Source organism: Arvicanthis niloticus, chromosome 2 (genome assembly GCF_011762505.2).
Source record: "Arvicanthis niloticus isolate mArvNil1 chromosome 2, mArvNil1.pat.X, whole genome shotgun sequence".
Lineage (NCBI taxonomy): Eukaryota > Metazoa > Chordata > Mammalia > Rodentia > Muridae > Arvicanthis > Arvicanthis niloticus.
The window spans coordinates 122,303,678-122,321,626 of NC_047659.1; the positions used below are offsets into that span (position 1 = coordinate 122,303,678).

The 17,949-nt window shown below is 48.3% G+C and overlaps 1 protein-coding gene across 7 annotated transcripts in view; it reads right to left on the reverse strand.

The window, feature by feature from the left end:
- Positions 1-2,542: 2,542 nt before the first annotated feature.
- Positions 2,543-17,949, reverse strand: part of Bcl2l1 (BCL2 like 1) — a 50,332-nt gene continuing 34,925 nt past the window's right edge. For all 7 annotated transcript variants that reach the window (XM_034495446.2, XM_034495448.1, XM_034495449.1 and 4 more), the window contains exon 3: positions 2,543-4,150. In XM_034495446.2, the coding sequence (XP_034351337.1) occupies positions 4,013-4,150 (138 nt within the window). In that variant the 3' untranslated portion in view covers positions 2,543-4,012. The remainder of the gene's footprint in view (positions 4,151-17,949) is intronic.

The window sequence follows — 17,949 nt, forward strand, 5'->3', positions numbered from 1 at the left end:
TGCCTCTGCCTCCCAAGTGCTGGGATTAAAGGCGTGCAACACCACCGCCGGCATTCTTCTTCTCCTTCTTCTTTTTTTTTTTTTTTTTTTTTTTTTTTTTTTTTTTTTTGTTGTTGTTGTTGTTGTTACTTTTGCTATTTTTAAGACAGAATCTCATGTACTGGCCCCAGACTTGCTATATGTAGTTTAAGGCCACCTTGAATTTCCAACACTCTTGGTCTCTACTTCCTGATGCTGGGATTATAGGTATGTGCTAACCATTTGTAGCATTTGCTTGTAATCCCAGCACTTGGGGAAAAGAATCTGTTCAAGGACAACCTGGGCTACATAGTGAGTTCCTGTCTCAAGAATAACATAAAGAAAAAAATGGCCCCCTCAAAAGGATGTAGAATCAAAGCATATTTTATATATGTACACTTGTCTATGTGAAAGATGTTTCTGGAAGCATATGGAGAATCTGGGGGGGGGTGTGTGTGGCATCCTTGAGTGCCTAAGGTAGGGAGCAGTTCCACTACTAGGGAGGTGGGGAGAGGGCAGCCAAGCTCAGCACTGACAGGCCTGCAGCTGTGAGGGGAAAGGTGAGTGGGCAGCATGAGGCTTTGGTGGGAGAATGCTGACTGGCCCAAGAGAGCTGGGTAGCTCCACACCCATGTGATGGGAGATGCAGAAGTCCTTTAGTGATCAGAGCAAGGTGGGAGAACCCTGGGTAAAGCTGTCCTCTGACACTGAGCAAGAGCCCTATGGGTTGGGGCGGCTTTCAGTTCCCATCATGAAGTCACTGGAGGTAGTCAAGCCTGCTCAGAAAACTAACCATCTAATAGTAGCACCCCTCCTACTTCCAGCAGTAGCAACATCAAACTTGGAAGTAGCACTTCCTTGCCTCAGAGGCTGCCTGCCTGATGCTGGGGTCACCCCATTTGATCGTGACTAAATGGTGGGGGCTCTACTTTATGTCCATTTCTCCAAGAGGAAGGCTATCATAGAGATTTGGGGGGGGGGGGGCATGCCATAAGGCCTATGGTGTCCCAGAGCACACACCCCTAAGTTCAGAGTAATCAATCAATGGCTTCTTACTGGTCTATGGGGTTTTCCACAGCTCCCTTCTAGAAGGTTCTCATAGCATCTAGAGATTTTAGGAGCTTTAAGGATCATATGCTACCTGCCCAGGGCCAAGTTTATCTGGCTTCTAAATACAAAGCCGACACAGTAGCTTTTGTTCAGTCCAAAGAGGAACCTGAGCTCCCTTCTTCGTTAACTCTTTCTCACTGTTCAAATCTCAGCTCTCCTGAGAGTCTCTTGAGTTGTGGGGATTCTGCACAGTCCTTATCTTCCACACAGATCTCATTATGTAGTCCAAAATGGCCTGGAACTCTATGCAGACAAGATTGGCCTTCAACTCAGAGATCCACTTGCCTCTGCCTCCCGAGTGCTGGGATCACAGGTGTGAGCCACCACACGGAGCCCAATGCTTGCTTTCTATTCAGGATGCTTCAATAACTCCAAACTGTTACTACCTCTTTGCTTGTTTTTTTGTTTGTTTGTTTTTTGTTTGTTTGTTTGTTTTGAGACAGGGTTTCTCTGTGTACCTCTGGCTGTCTTGGGACTATGTAGACCAGGCTGTCCTCAAATTTACAGAAATCCACCTACTTCTGCCTCCCAAGTGCAGGGGATTAAAGAAGCGTGCCACTATGCCTGGCTTCTGTGCCATCTTAAAAAAAAAAATTCCTGTGTCTGAATAAATATGCACATGTGTGAGGGTGTGCTTGCATATGGGCAGAGTTCAGAGAGGGTATCACATCCCTTGGTACTGGAATTCCATGTATCTGGGGAATACTCAGCTTATTAAGTCATGCTAGAATCTAAATCCTGGTCCTCAGGCTTGTGCAGCAAGCATTCAGTCTCTGAGCCACGACTGCAGCCCTGAACATCACCTGTTCTCTAGTCATCTCTAATTCATGTCAAACTCTGAGACCTATCTTAATGTCACCTCAGATCTGGTTGCTTTATTCACCCTCAAGTCTGTCATCATGTCTGTCAGAAGATAGTGGCTTTCTCATGAAAGCCCTAAGCAACCAGCACCGAATTCCACACCTATCTTTTCTGCTGGTCTTAAAAAGGAAGACGTCTGCTACGACAGGGCTCAGGAAACACTCGTTCAGCAACTGACTGTTGGGATCACTAGAGTGTTAGCTCTTTTTTTTTTTTTTTTTTTTTTTGGTTTTTCGAGCCAGGGTTTCTCTGTGTAGCCCTGGCTGTCCTGGAACTCACTCTGTAGACCAGGCTGGCCTCGAACTCAGAAATCAGCCTGCCTCTGCCTCCCAAGTACTGGGATTAAAGGCGTGCGCCACCACTGCCAGGCGAGTGTTAGCTCTTAAGGGTGCTCAATTAATACCCCTTCACCCGGTAATGTACAGAATGTAGAGACCAGAAACAAGTTTGGGGCTGAAGGAACTTGATGAGTCACCCCATCCCAAGGGCAGCAGGCCCAGAGCCCAGCAGCTTCTCCCTTACCCGAGCGAGCGGCGCAGAGCCAAGGCTGTGGTTCACAGAGTCACAGACACCATTTATTACTGAACTGCACTTTCACCTTCACACAAACTATTTCAAAGAGCTGGAACAAGTGTAGGGGGAGGGGAGGGGAGGGACGGGTGCCCCTCAGAGGCCAGGACCCCGTGGGCTTCCCCAGGCAGGCAGGGAGGGAGCATCAGGCTGCCAGTCTGGGCACCAGCTCTCCACGGGCACGCGCACAGCAAGCCAGCAGCTCCTCACACATAAATACAGACACGCTTAACAAAAATAGTATATCATCTTCACAAGGAATAAAAACTAGTCTCGAATATGTACAGCAGAGAGCCCGGGGTGGCCAGAGCTGAGCTGGGACCCACAGGGATGAGACAGGCCAAGGGTGGAACAGAGGAGAGAGAGGCCTGAAGAGCTCCTGGCCAGGCCATTCTGACCTTGGCAGCCCTGCTGCCCAGGCTAGGTGGGGGCAGGGCTCAAAGACAGGCCCTTGCAGTCCTCCTCACCTGTGCATCAGGCTCTTCTTCCTGCCCTTCCTGCCTGAGGTAGGGAAGCCCCTGGGGCTCCCACAGCTGCTCTGTATAGCTTCCCTTCACTTCTTGGCTGAGGCCAGAGTCCCTGGACCCTGTGGCCAACACCCAAGGCAAAGATGCCACAGGCCGATCTTGCAGGAAGTGAGGCAGCTGAAGTCATTAACAGCTCTGGGGCACCTATCTTGGGCCCAGTTGGTCCCTCAGTCATGGTCATGGGAGCCAGGGGAGGGTGGACAAGGATCTTGGGTGGTGTTAAGCTGCAAGAGCCACTCTAGCTCTAGCAAGGTGGACTTTCAGCAGCTAAGCCCCTCCTCCTGGGTGGGGCTAGACTCTAGCCAGAGGCCTCAGGAGAACATTCAGACCAGGAGTGGGGGCTCTGGCCAGGCCACAGGTGGGGAGGAGGGTCTGGTCCTTGCCTCATTATCCCAAGCAGCCTGAATTTCTAATTAGTCAAAAGGGCTAAAAGCCCTCCACTCAATGGCTCTTGGGGGGTGGAGATGGGAAGGAGGAGCCGCCCCAGGGACACAGCGGGATGGGAAATGATCAATTCTGAGGCCACACACATCAAAACCAAGGCAATCTAGTCTCTTTCAGGGGAAGAGCTCCCTGCCAGAAAGCATTCCCAAGAGGCTCAGGGGTAATTAGGGTCCCACCAACAAGGCAGGCTCTCCTCCCTCTAGCACACCCCTTCCCACTCTTGCCAGCCTCCAAGGAGCTAGTTTGGGGAAAAACTTTGTGAGTTTTGAGGCCAAGGGAACTGAGATGTGGGGGAAGGTGGCTTTCACAGAAGCGTGGTAGATTCTAGAAAGCTAACTGCAGGGGACGCTGTCTAGACCCAACCCTGTGATAGGGGAAGGGGTGTGAGTTGCATGTAGTGGTTCTCCTGGTAGCAATGGTGGCCGAGGAGAGTGGTGGGGGCAGGGTGGGAGGTGAGAGGTGAGTAGATGGTCAGTGACTGGTCACTTCCGACTGAAGAGTGAGCCCAGCAGAACCACACCAGCCACAGTCATGCCCGTCAGGAACCAGCGGTTGAAGCGCTCCTGGCCTTTCCGGCTCTCGGCTGCTGCATTGTTCCCATAGAGTTCCACGAAAGTGTCCTGTAGGGACAGAGAAGTAAAGATAGACACTGTATGAATCTTTGCACAGAATGGGCAGAACGGGGCATCTCCATGCCTTGGTGAGTTGAAAAGCTATAGCACTTGTGCCCATCATGGCCAGAGAAAAGGTTAAAGGCTGCCCTTCTGAACCCCAGCTGGGGGAAGACCAATCCAGCCTACTGCTGAGAACTCAAGTGCAGAGAGAGTGAATTTTGCCTTAAGATGCAACAGACAGCTTGGAGAACACTAGCAAGGACTACAAGGAGACAGGGGAGTACAGGAGGTGGGACAGGGCACATGGGGTATCATCACATAGTACTAGAGGCTAAGTGGAGGCCAAGAGGAATGTCAGGCTCTGGCTTGCTCATTGCTAGGGAGGTGAGGTTCTCAGAGCAGTTTCCCTGAGGCATTCAGTTAGTGGTACTGCGGCTTTCAGACAGAAGATTCTTCCCCCTGTAAAGGGGGCCTCAGCCAGAGCTGGCTGGTAGGTGGGGTAGCATAGCAGAAGACTTAACATGGACATAGAGAGGCCATTCCTATCCCCACCCCAGGGCTGTCAGTCTTGAACCAGGAGGAGGAGAGATCTCTGCCATGAAGCTTAGTTATAAGGAGAGCACATGACTCAGTGGCCCAGTCAACACATGGACATCATAGCTTTGCAGCCAGCAGGCCTCTCTTCCTCAGGCAGCTAGGACTCTGAGAAGCAAGGAACCTGATTAAGGTCACCCTACCAGGTCACTGATACAAACAGAATCCAAACTTGGTACTTGGCTCCCAGAAATAAGTGTTTACTGTGTTTCTGTGGAATTGAATGCTGACATTAGAGCCCTACTATTGCTTCTATGGGGGTCTGTCAGTCTCCACCTGGTCCCAGTTGGCTGAGTGGAGGCTCCCCAATAAGACTTCAAGTGGCTCTGGGCCCCACCTCCCAGTGCATTCACTCAGGATGCAGCCTGGTCCATTTCTTATTTCATCACGCACTGCAGAGAAGACTGCTTAAGAACACTGATCAGATTACTGTACACTGCACACAGTTCTCTGCTCTAGCAGCTTCCTTTATACTTAGGGGGACATCTTTGCATCCTGGTACCTAGCAGTAGGATGTCACAACCTCTGAGCAGATTGACTCGGAAAGATCAATATTTATGATGCTTTTGAAGAGGCAACAGTGAACCATGAGCCCTTGTGGCAAAGCTTCTCCTCATCCACTTAAGAGAAAAGAACCAGAAGCAGCAAGCAGATGGGAAGTCCTTTCTGATCACAATGCATGCAGCTCTCCAAACTCTTCATCTTCTCAAGGTGTCCTCACACTAGAGCCATATGCCTCTTTCCCCATATCTGTAGACCAGTGAGTGAATCTCTCTTGTAAAAGTAACTTTTATTCACTTGTAATTGTTGTCTGGGAGGCTTACTGCTCCTGTCTGCTAATTTAGGCCTAATCCTGGAAGATTCTAGTCTCCATGCCATCTAATCTAGGCCTAGAATGTTTTCATTCTCTGAGATTTGCTGCTGAATAAGCTCACCCTTTCTTGTTCTTTCTGAACTCTGGCTGGCTGGTTCAACTCAGCTGTTTTGGCTCAAACTCCTCTCCCAGCTGACTGATTCAATACAGCTTTTCTCTTGGCCTCTGAATTGCTCTGCTTGGCCTCAAACTAACTCTAGCAGCCTCCTCCCTCTCAACTCTACTGTCCTGCTCTCCAGGAACTCTACTGTATTCTCCTGTACTGTCTCCCCCTTAAATGGCTTCCCTTTCCTTTCATCTCGTGAGAGTTGGGCATATCTTCTTCTGTCAAATCTTTATTTGATTTGTCACTGTGTCTGCCACTCACCTAGACATCACTTTCTCTCTCTCTCTCTCTCTCTCTCTCTCTCTCTCTCTCTCTCTCTCTCTCTCTCTCTCTCTCTCTCTCTCTCTCTCTCCCAAGACAGGGTTTCTCTGTGTAGCCCTGGCTGTCCTGGAACTCACTCTGTAGACCAGGCTGGCCTCGAACTCAGAAATCCATCTGCCTCTGCCTCCCAGGTGCTGGGATTAAAGGTGTGCACCACCACTGCCTGGCTAGACATCACTTTCAAATATGGCTGCTTCCTTCTACAAACTAACTTTACTATCATTATTTGGTATTAAAGGTTCAAACTAAGGGTATGTCTGTATTCCAGGGAAAGGGATTAAAAGGTGTGTGCCAAGGGCCGAGCCACACCCTAACTAGAAACAGGTTCAAATATCCTCTAACACTCTCTGGCCCCTACTCTGGCTATCTGATGTCTTTGTGACCACACTGTTTAGAGCATCCACACTTGTGTCCACCCCAATCTTGCTGTAGGTCTTTTTCTCAGCATACATCTTCTTTCCTCTCTCCTCTCCTCTCCTACCCCTTTTCCAGAGACAGGGCCCTTGAATTCTCAATCCTCCTGCCTCAGCCTCCAGAGTATTGGGAGCACTAAGGTTACAGGTGGCCACACCCATCTCCTCAGCACTTCTCAGGACCACACCATACGTTATATTGCTACAATTTGCCTTCTATACTAGATATGTCTAGTTGAGGGCTGAGATCTTGTCTTGTGCTTAGGAAACAGTTTGGCACAGAGAAGGCTCACTACACACAGATGGTAAGTTAGGCTGGTAGATACAGCTCTTTGCTGTATCGTATTCTCTTGGATTAGCCTCCAGGTTTGTTAAGTACACTCTGATCTTCACAACAAAGTGGCCTGATGACATATTTCCGAGTTCATCCCTGAGAAGTTAAGCAACATATGACTGCATATGAGGAGAACAAACACAGTGCACGTCTGCTAAGCCCCGGGTATTGCTCCATTTTCCTGTAGGGCCCTCAGAGGTATGTGAGAGTCTCATTTCCCAACCGAGGTAAGGCGTCTGGTGCTTGAGGCTTGGAACACATTAACTAACAGGTAGCAGAACAGCGCCAGACTGCAGGGATGGCCTGCCTTCACAGGGCGGGGTTGCTGCATCCCACACAATATGCGGCACGTATGAAGCCCTAAGATCTATCATTAGTAAATTCTGTTCCAGTTTCCATCTGTTGGAAATGGAAGACCTTTCACAGTGCCATAGGGTTTTAAGGCAAAGGAACTGTGGCAGCAGAACTAAGGGGATTCCAGCACAGCAGTGGCTGGCTGTGCCTTTCTGTTTCATCTGTCCTGGTGAGTTATGAAGACTAAGGATGTAGCATAGTTGGTAGAGTGTCTGGCTAGTATGCATGCAGCCTTAAGTCCCTGATACTCTACATATAATTGGTCTGGTGGCACATGCATATAACTCCAGCATGAGGAAGATGGAGGCAAGAAGATTAGAAGTTCAAGGTCATCCTTAGATACATGCAGAGTTTGAGGCCAGTCAATTAAGTAGGCCCAGGTAAAGCAACAAAAAGTATGAATAGAGTACTGGGCTATGGGAAGAAAAGAGGCCACAGCTAGAGAAGAGAAAGAAGTTTTGGTTATCTCAAGGGGCCACAGGGAATCAGGGACACTGGGGTGGTTGCCCAAACACTGAGCCTGGCTCCTGCCCTGGAACTTTCCTGAAGTAAAGGGCTGACAGCCACAGGAAATTTTCGGCTCTGGGGCTGGGCTGGAGTAAACAGGCCTTGTCCCCATGAAGGCACAAAGCGTTCACTGTCCAGGAACAGTCATTGCAGGGAGGAGGGGACACAGAGAACAAGGCACTGACCACTCCTGTCTCTAATTCCTAAGCTGCATTTTTGGCCAGGGTGATCTTGCTCCAGAGCTCCTTCTCCTAAGGGGAGCAGGGCTTTCAAGGGCGTGGATCCTGGTAGTGGCTTTTGCAGAGAGCGGACAGAATGGGGCATGCTGTTCCCGAGGTGGGGGCTGGGGAGGCTGTGGTGTGGGTATATTTAGCCCAAGTTCACACACATACTTGGAAACAAACAGCCATTTTCTCAGTGGGCGGCTGCTCTGGGTAAATAAACAGGACTGTTGAGCTATTAGGTCTGGAAAAGCAAAGATAAGATCCCACCACACCTCAGGGCTCCCACCGATTTTACTACCCAGTAGACAAGGGACTGAAGTCAAAGATACTCCCAGGAAACCCAGGCCTGAGGTCTACTGGAAGAGTGAAGTGAGCGAAATTCCTAGGAGTTGACTGCTGCCTTGGAGATGTGTGGGAGTCTTAGTGTAACGGGGGACACAAAAGCTAATGACCTATACCACAGTCAGACTCCCATCCAAGCACAACAAATTCACAAATCCAGAGGCTCAACCCACAGCAGGTTTGGAGCAGAGCTCAGACTAAGACTCCAGTTTTTCTAACTTTCACTCCAGGAGTAGTCCAGTCTAGGACCAGTTTAAAGGTGTTTCCCTCCAACATTACAGGGTTTCCAGTAGCTATGGTCACACACACAAAGGGGCCTGACATTGTAGTCTTCACTCTCTTTTTAAAACTTTCTTCCTCAACCAGTCTACAAGACCCCACTGTGTGGTCCCCTCTTCCCTGCTCATCGCTTCCCAACTCTGCAACCAACTTCTCTCTGTGTTCCAGCATCTTTGCACTTTCAGTTAGTTACATTACTAATGTTCACAAAGCAACTACCATGCTTCAAGTCCAGCCCTGGAGATAGGGAGTAAACAGGGCTTCCAGATGTTTTATGTTCTAGTACATTCTTGGCAGTAGTGAGATTACCTCCAAAGGGACCCTGTAAAAAATTCATAGATATTCTAATTGTTTGTGGTTTTACATAGTGCATAAAAACAGCGTTTCACTGTGCTATTCCAATTTCATGGGAAGCCGGGCGGTGGTGGCGCACGCCTTTAATCCCAGCACTTGGGAGGCAGAAACAGGCGGATTTCTGAGTTCGAGGCCAGCCTGGTCTACAGAGTGAGTTCCAGGACAACCAGGGCTACACAGAGAAACCCTGTCTCGAGAAACAAAAAAACAAAAACACAAACAAACAAACAAACAAACAAACAAAAAACCCAATTTCATGGGAAGTATCTAAAGAGACTTTTTTTCCTTTTAAGATTTATTTACTTATTTATTTTATGTATGAGTACACTGTCACTGTCTTCAGATACACCAAGAGAGGGCACTGGATCCCTTTACAGATGGTTGTGAGCCACTATGTGTTTGCTGGGAATTGAACTCAGGGCCTCTGGAAGAACAGTCAGTACTCTTAACTGCTGAGCCATCTCTCCAGCCCCAAGAGATTCTTGAGGAAAGGTTTGAAAGAAAAGGGAGGAGGGTGGAGTGGAGGCTGGAGAGATGACTTAGTGGTTAAGAGCACTGAGTGCTCTCCAAAAGGTCCTGAGCCTACCATTTCTAGCAGCCACATGGTGCCTCACAACCATATGCAAGTAACTCTAGGTCCAGAGAATCTGATGCTCTCTCTGGCCTCTGCTGGTACTACATGCATGTGGCACACAAACAGTTCAAGCAAAACACCCATACACATGAAATAATATAAAAAAACTAAGAAAAAGGAAAAGAAAAACAAGAAGAGAAAGTACCACAAAAAAAACCAAAACAAACAAGCAAACAAAACAACAACCCAGTAAGTAAGGTCACTGTATAGACCGTGAGGCTTAGAAGACAAGAGTGAGTGTACCTGCTGTGGGTAGAACCATCAGGAAAGCCGAGGAGGCCCCGATGATGCCAGTGCCAGCCATGGGAGGATTAAAATGCCTTAGGTGCAATAGAACATGCTCCCAGGGCCTTGGACACTGCTCAGTGACAGAGCACTTGCCTGGCATACTTAATGTCTTCAATTTTATGGGTAGCACCAAGAAAAAAAAAAAAATCAGGTTCCACCAGAAATTCTAAAGGCACAAAGATCTTGGCAGGATGGAAAAGGGAAGCCCCCTATCTCTGTGCTGGTCTCTCCTATCAGTCTTAGGGAAGAGTGTAAGCAGGACCAAGCCTAAACCAGACCTTGAATCAGGTGTAGACTGACTTTTAGACAGATTTCTGTCCAAAGGCAGCTAACTGAATGACTCAACTTCCCTCTACAACTAACTACAATACCAAGGATGTCATGGTGACATGATGTCTGGAGGGCAGGGTCTCACCAGAGGCTGACTACAGTCCCAATTTGAATAGACCTCTCTTCCCTTTTCTCTCTCACCTATATACATGCTTCCTTCTTCCAAAATGTGATTATGAGCAAAGTTATCCAACTCTCGGGTTTCTGGTGTCCTCCTTTGTTAACAGGTAAGAATAAAGCCATATGTGACAGCTGGCTGAAGTACTCAGGACTGAACGCAGAGCCTAGTACATGCTAGACAAGTGCTCCCCACAGACTTGTACTTCCCCAGCACTTTTTACTTTTTTTTTTTTTTTTTTTTGGTTTTTCGAGGCAGGGTTTCTCTGTGTAGTCCTGGCTGTCCTGAAACTCACTCTGTAGATCAGGCTGGCCTCGAACTCAGAAATCAGCCTGCCTCTGCCTCCCAAGTGCTGGGATTAAAGGCGTGCTCCACCACTGCAGCTTTACTTTCTGTTTAAGAGATGGGGTCTCACTGCGCTGCCTGGGGTGGCCTTGAACTTTACCTGCAGCAAAGGCTAGCCAGGAGCTTGAGATACTCCTGCCTCAGCCTTTCAAATAGCTGGAATTGCAGACCTGTGTCACTAGTTCTAGTCCTTTATTGTGTATATGCCACTCTGAGCTAAAGCACTTTACCCCTGGTAGCCCATATTCCCCAACCATCTACACTCCCATTCACTTGAAAGATGATTCTTTGTCCTGTCTCCCCCAGCAGCTTCTCACCTGTTATCTCTAGAGCCTGGCACTGCATCTGGAATGCAGCAGGTGCTATAAAGGACCTTACTATAGATAAATGAATGAAAACTTCTGTTTAATGTTCAGGGCATTTCTTAATAACCCTTGCAAATGTTAACGTGGAAGCTCTAGGTCATTCAAGATCCATATATAAGTGGTGATGGGTTTGGGATTTTTATTCATTCTGATGTCCCTTGTAAGGTGCTCTGATTTGCCCTTTCTATGGGTTAGCTCATCAGCTGTCCCACATACTGCCACTGGGTACCACTGTTGCCCACTTGAGGCCTACAGATCTGTAGCAACAATTAGGCTGGCCTTTTCTCAATTTCCAAACAACAGACCTTCTGCTGCCCTGATAATGGGCCGTGCACATCTGTGAAGGAAAGTAGTAAGTAAACTGTGGCTCAGAGTCATTATGAGACCTTGCCAAAGTGGGTAAGGGAGTTTAAGCCCAATGTGTCAGGCAGCAAGACCCATATTCAAGGCCACGGTCAGGGTCTGGGTCCTTCAAAGAGAGTAAGGTGGTTTAAAGCTATCAGCCAAATGAATGAGTCCCATCTAATCAGTTGAGAGGAGCCACAGGGAGAGGACATGACGAAAACCAGGGAAAGTGAAACCCTTCAATCCTGGCTTCAGTGAGGAACAAGCAAGCTCCTGTGCCAGACAGTGCTTCCTTCCTCCTGGGTGACTCTGGAAAGCCACCAGACCTGTGCCCACTGCTTCCTTCCTGTTCAGTTATTTCAGGAAAGATGTGGGTGGAGAAGAGGAAGGGGCTCTGCAAAGTGACACCTCACAAGAAACAGTGGCAGTGTGCCTCTCCCTGGCCTTGGCATGTCCCATGTGGATAGGTTGTGAGTCACTTGCTGAGTCACCTTCTGCTCCTAGCCTCAGTTTCTCCCAGAGAGAAGCAGAAAACATGCTAGCTGAGCAGACAAACAAGCCTTGTTAGAAGATCCCTGGGAGGCAGTGGGGGAGGGGTAGCACACAGAGGCCTTATCTCTCTCTTGGTAGGAGTGAGGCTTGTGGCTGGAATCCACTTCCCTTGGCATTTCTGTGGGAGCTGTTGACCTGTGTGATGGGAGGGAAATAAGCTCTCCTGTACTCTGGGGAACAGAGACCTGGATGTGGGTGCTCTAGACAGGCAGGTAAGTGGGGTGGAGTGGGGCAGAGGCAGCTGGCTCTGGTGTGCTGGGCAGTGTTGACACAGGATTGCAAATGCTCAGTGAAACAAGGTGATCTTTTGATGGTTTCCTGGTTGAGGGTCTATGTGGCTGAGGCCATGTGAGCTCCAGGGAATCTTTGGGGAATCATTTTCACATCTTCCTCTAACTCTGTTGGTCATCTGTCAGCCTCTTTTCTCCTTCCCCTTCCCCCACCATTAGTTCTAAGAAGAGGAGCCTAACAGATGTGCTCATTTCTCAGAACAGGAAGCGGCTGTGCAGGGAGGAGATAACACCTCGCTGGGGAATCGAGAAGTATCCTGCAGAGCAAGGGAGGCCATCCATCTGGCCAGCTTTGAAACAGGCTACTCAGCTGGGCATCAGGAGAGCATCACAAGCACTCTCTGGGGCAGACCTGCTCAACAGAGTTTGCAACCACCGGCTCCCAGAGGGGCGGTGACATGACAACCAGTGTGCATTAGACCAGTGTCTGGAGTTTAAGAAATCACCCAGACCTCACAACAGCTACAAGGAGTACAAGGCCTGTTGTAATCCCAGCACTCAATGGAGGCTGAGTCAGGACTGCCATGAGTTTGAGGACAGCATGGTCTATATAATGAGCTCCGGGTTAGCCAGGACTGCATATGACATTCTCGACAATAAAACCAAACAAAATCCTGAAGAGTAAATGCTGTTTTTACTCTTAATGTCAAGACAGTGACACAGGAGTAAAGAAGCACAATGTCCCCAATGTCATGTCACTCATCTGGGGTGAAGCCGAATTCTAGTAGCCTGGTTCTAGAGCCCAGAAAATCATTGCTCTGGGCAGTACAGCATGCTTTGTGAGGCCTCTTTTCTCAACTCAGTCCTCTCATCTCAAGCATGGTGACTTCCTATCCACTCTCAAGTATGTGATAACAGCGATCTGTCTCCCAGTCTTCCAGGCCAGAAGGACACTCAGAGTCAAGAGTGACTTGTGTGTGACTGTGTGTGTACACATGCAAGTACCTGCTAAGGAAAGAAAAGAGCACTGAGTCCCTGGATCTGTGAGCAGCCTGATTTGGGTGCTGAGAACAGAATGTGGTCCTCTGATGAGATGAGCCATCGATCCAGCCTTAGAATTAACATTTCTATCCACCTTTGCATGAGGTCCCCCAACATTACCATCTCTCTGACAGAGTAAGAGATAAACTGCCATGGTCACACAGAGTTTGTCCGATGTATATGATCTACATCATATACAATACAATATATCAATATATCAAGTAGGAGATTACAGTCATTCCATGGCAGTCTCTCCTTTCTGTGTAGAACACTGTACACTGGCTGGAAAATGGCGTTTAGGGAGCGAGCATTTATGCAAAGATCTGGATCAGTTCTCATCTTTGCTGTTCCAGCTACCAAGAAAGGTAGCTGTGGGCCTGGGCCAGCTTCCTGTCTGAGTGCTTCTTCACGTGTGAACTGGAGGTGCTTCCTGGCTAAGAATAAGGCTGACTTACTCCCCACCAAGCTAGGCTGTCAGTGCAGATTACATACATAGCCAGCAAGTCTGGCAAGTAGACTAAGATGTTTAATTCTGAACATCATATCTACGAATGGGATAAAAAAATGACCTCAATTCAGATTACTACAAGGATTCACCACCACACATGCAAATCATGACACACAGTCAACTTTGAGGAAATGTTAGGAACTACTAGTAATAGATTCATTACTAGCCAAGGCACAGATTGAATGCCCCATGACGTGTGTGTGTGTGTGTGTGTGTGTGTGTGTGTGTGTGTTTCCTTATCCTCAACCATGGCCAGTCTGCTTCTCTCCTAATGTGCCATATTTTCTTCCTCAGGTTCTTTGGCATGTTGGTCTTCCAGCTCAGCTTTCTCCTACTCTTAGTTTCACAGGGACCATCTTCAAGGAAGCCATCTGCTTACTTTTTCCATTTATCCATAAGTTCTGGGCCTAGGCTGGTGCTTGGCCCAGAGAAGGTGCTGAAAAGAATAGAGGCCAGTAGAGTTGGCTCCCTCTTCATTCTCATCTTCTTGGCAATACCACAAGAAGGCCTTGCAATATCGAGCAACTAGGCAGAAACCTGGCATTCTCCAGACACCAAGTCCTCAGTGGCTCATGCAGAAGGCTGGGAAGTGTATGGGAAAGTACTAGAAAAGACATCTCTGAGCACACACCATCAGTCTCAGCACATGGGAGGAAGAAGCAGGAGATCCTTGAGCTGGAGACCAGCCTAATCTATATACTGAGTTCCAGGCCAGCCAAGATGATAGTAAGACGCCTGTCTCAAAACAAGCAAGCAGCTGGGAGGTGGTGGCACACGCCTTTAATCCCAGCACTTGGGAGGCAGAGGCAGGCGAATTTCTGAGTTCGAGGCCAGCCTGGTCTACAGAGTGAGTTCCAGGACAGCCAGGGCTACACAGAGCAACCCTATCTCGAAAAACTAACCAACCAAACAAACAAAAACAAAAAAATCAAAACAAGCAAGCAAGCAAGCACACAAGCACACAAATCAACAACCACATTCTGGGGGCCAGTGAGATAGCATTGCAGGTAAAGGTGCTTGTTGCCCAAATCTGACAAGTTTGATTCCCAGAACCTACACAGTGGGAGAGAGCCAACTTCCATAAATGTGCTGTAGCACCTGTGCACCCACCAGATAAATACATGTAAACAACAACAACAACAACAACAACAACAACAACAACAATAATGATAATAATAGCAGCAGCATCTTCTGCACTGTGTTGAGACAACTGGGGTCCACAGCAGCCTCTCCTCTTTCCCCTCAGTCATGCTCAGCCGCTCTCCTGGAGGTGCTCAGTCTCGGCTGCTGGTGAAAAACACTGGGCAGGGTGGGTTTTTCTTCCCAGCTCCATTGCTAGTTTGCATGAGATAAATCCACTCCCCTGTCTGGTGTTTCCCTACCTATAAAGTGAAGGAGGGGCTAAAGAGATGGCTCAGTTCCCAGCACCCACATGGTGGCTCACAGCAATTCATAACTCTAGTACCAGAGACTCCAAATCCAATGTTCTCCTCTGATCCCCAAGGGTACCAGACACATACATAGTGAATGCATAGACATACATGCATGCAAAACACTCATACACTTAAAAATAAATAAACCTCAAACAAATAAGTGAAAGTGATCCCATCACAGAAATTCTGCAAGGGATACTGGAAAAAAGAAGAAAGTAACTCATTTGGGTCCTTTCAGAGGCATCCAAAAGGCTAAGTACCAGATGTGTGAAGGTGGAGACCCAACATTCCAGGAGGATGTGTTGCTGCAAAAGAGCCTGTACCTCCTCTACCTAAAAGCCCAATGGCTCTGCTCTCCATCCTGAGGAATTGAGGGGAAGAGGACAGTGGCTCTTCTATAAGCCAGGGCAAGCTTTCAAGTGGTCAGATCTTGCTCAAGCACTGTAGCCTCGACCTCTTCACCCTAGCACTGCCTCCAACTAGTCTGGACAAGTCCTGGGTATTTTCAGCCACCTTTATCTGATTAGAAATATTTGGAATTCCACTGGCTGAAGGCAAGCAATCTGGAGGATTATGCAATGGGTGCAAATCTCTAGAATGCCCTTCCCTTCTGCTCTTTCCCCTCTGCTACATATGACTGCACCCCACCCTCCAAATATCTGAAACCTTAGAGGTTCTTGTGGGCCACATCAAACAGCCCAGGTTCATCAGCCCTTCACAGTGCAGAGCTGCAGGCTGCAGACACTCAGGGAAGTGCCACCCAAAGGTGTGCTATCCAAGCAACTAGTCCAGAACAGCTAACTATCTGCTTAGGTATATGGACTCCTCAGAAATCTTAGTGTCATGATGTGTGGCTCCTGCCTAGATCAATTTGTCTCAAAAAGATGGACACTGAAATCCAGGTACATGCCCAAAGACCACCAGATATAAGTCAAAGCCTGGTCTTAGGTCTCCCAACTCCTGGGGCAAAGATTTTGCTGAGCCTGGTGTGCTAGGGTACAAGAACAGCTGCACCCACTCCGCGGGCATGGAAGCAGAATCATATGGTCCATGGTATATGCCCAATAAACACTTTGACTCCAGCTAAAGATGACTGGCACTTCCCACAGTCTGTTAGTTTTAACTTTACTTATAACAGCTAGTACCCCTCCCAGAAGTCTTGTTATATAATCCAGGTGGAGTTGAATTCATTTTGTAAGCTGGCCTTGAACTCCAATGATTCTATTCCCTCTCAAGTGCTCAGAGAACAAGCGTGAAGTAAGTTCTTCCTTTTATTGCCCTTTTCCACACCCAATGCTCTTAGGCTTGGAAGTTGGAGATGATTTTGATGACGAGATATTATATATCCTCTGGTTCCCTCCACATCTCAAGAGAGAGTAAAGAAAGGACATAGTGATTGTTCTGTTCCAATTTGCCTACCCACCACCCATCATCCATCTGTATGGACCTCTTTGTAAGTTAGGCTGCCTGGAGTTAGTAGCAGGAAGGTCCAGACAAGTGGGCTTTCATTTATCCAGTCTGTACAGTAGCAGGTGGTAAGCACGGATGAGCTGGGGACAGAGCAGTGGGCCAGTCAAAGTTCCCTGGGCCTGAGCCCTGAGCTTCTTCTGACTAGGCCTAACATATCTCCATAGGAAAGATGCTGAACCAAGGTTGTGCGTGGGCTTTAAGATAACTAGAGGTGTCAGTTGTAGTGGCACATGACTTTAATCCTAGTACCTAGGCAGAGGTAAGTGGATTTCTGTGAGTTCAAGGACAGCCTGGTCTACACAGGGAAACCCTGTCTCAACAAACAAACCCAAACCAAAACAACAACAACCAAACCAAACAACAATAAAACAAAAACAACCCCAAAACCCAAACAAACCAAAACCCAAAAAAAACCAACCAAACATACAAAACCCAATAAGTACAGATGATATACAAGGGCAGCCTTGTGGCCAAGCTTTGCCCCCAGAATGCAGCTAAAGAAAGAAGTAGTCTCAGGAAAGGTGTGGCTAGGCAGAGCAGTGGAGCCTGCTTCAGGCCAGAAAAGACACCCCAGTGCCAGGCACAGAGCTGGCAGTTCTATAGAGAACAAAGGCCAGAGTGTGCCAGGCTTGAGGGGCCTAGTGAGGCAGCATCGTGGAAGACGGGCACGCACAAACGTGTAGGTGAGGTCCATGGAGATCAGACAGCTGAGAGCAAAAATGAAAACAGGCTGGGTCCCAAAGGGCAGCAGTTTCAACTCTGTAAACACCAGAGAAGCAGAGGAGGGTTCAGGTGCAGGTCTGGGGACCCAGCTGAGCTCAGCAGGAGGATGGGACCTCCCCAGTCTCCTCCATCAATGATGATGACACTAAGCTGAACAGAAGCCACAGACACGCCTGGGCAGAGCCATCTTCTCAGGCCCCATATTCCAGATGGTCTTTTCTGACCCTCTGCTTGATCTAGCCAGCTCCACCCACAAGCTCATGAAGATCCTATCCCTGTTTAGAGAGTGACATCCCTTCCCTACCCGTTGGCTCTCTGAGAACATGGCTGCAGGTGCAGGGGCACAGTCAGAATTGCTGTAACTGCCAGGCCAGCAGTGCCTGACCTACATCTCCATGCTTGGTTGCATGAAAGAAAATACCAGGGCTTTCCGTTAGTGCTCACTAGATGCAGCTGGTTCAGGGAAGTCTGAGCCTTTTGAAGGCCTGTCAAGACTAGGGCAAGATGGCTGGCCTCCAAAGTATGACCTGGCTTTGGGGACCTCTGTAGAGTTCAGAGATTACAATCTTCCTTCTACCAAGGTTCCCACTAAAGCTTTCTTATTTTTCTAATATATTATCCTTATTAAGAAAACACACACACACACACATACACACACACACACACACACACACACACACACACACACACACACACGGTGGGGATGGGGGGTGGGAGGGGG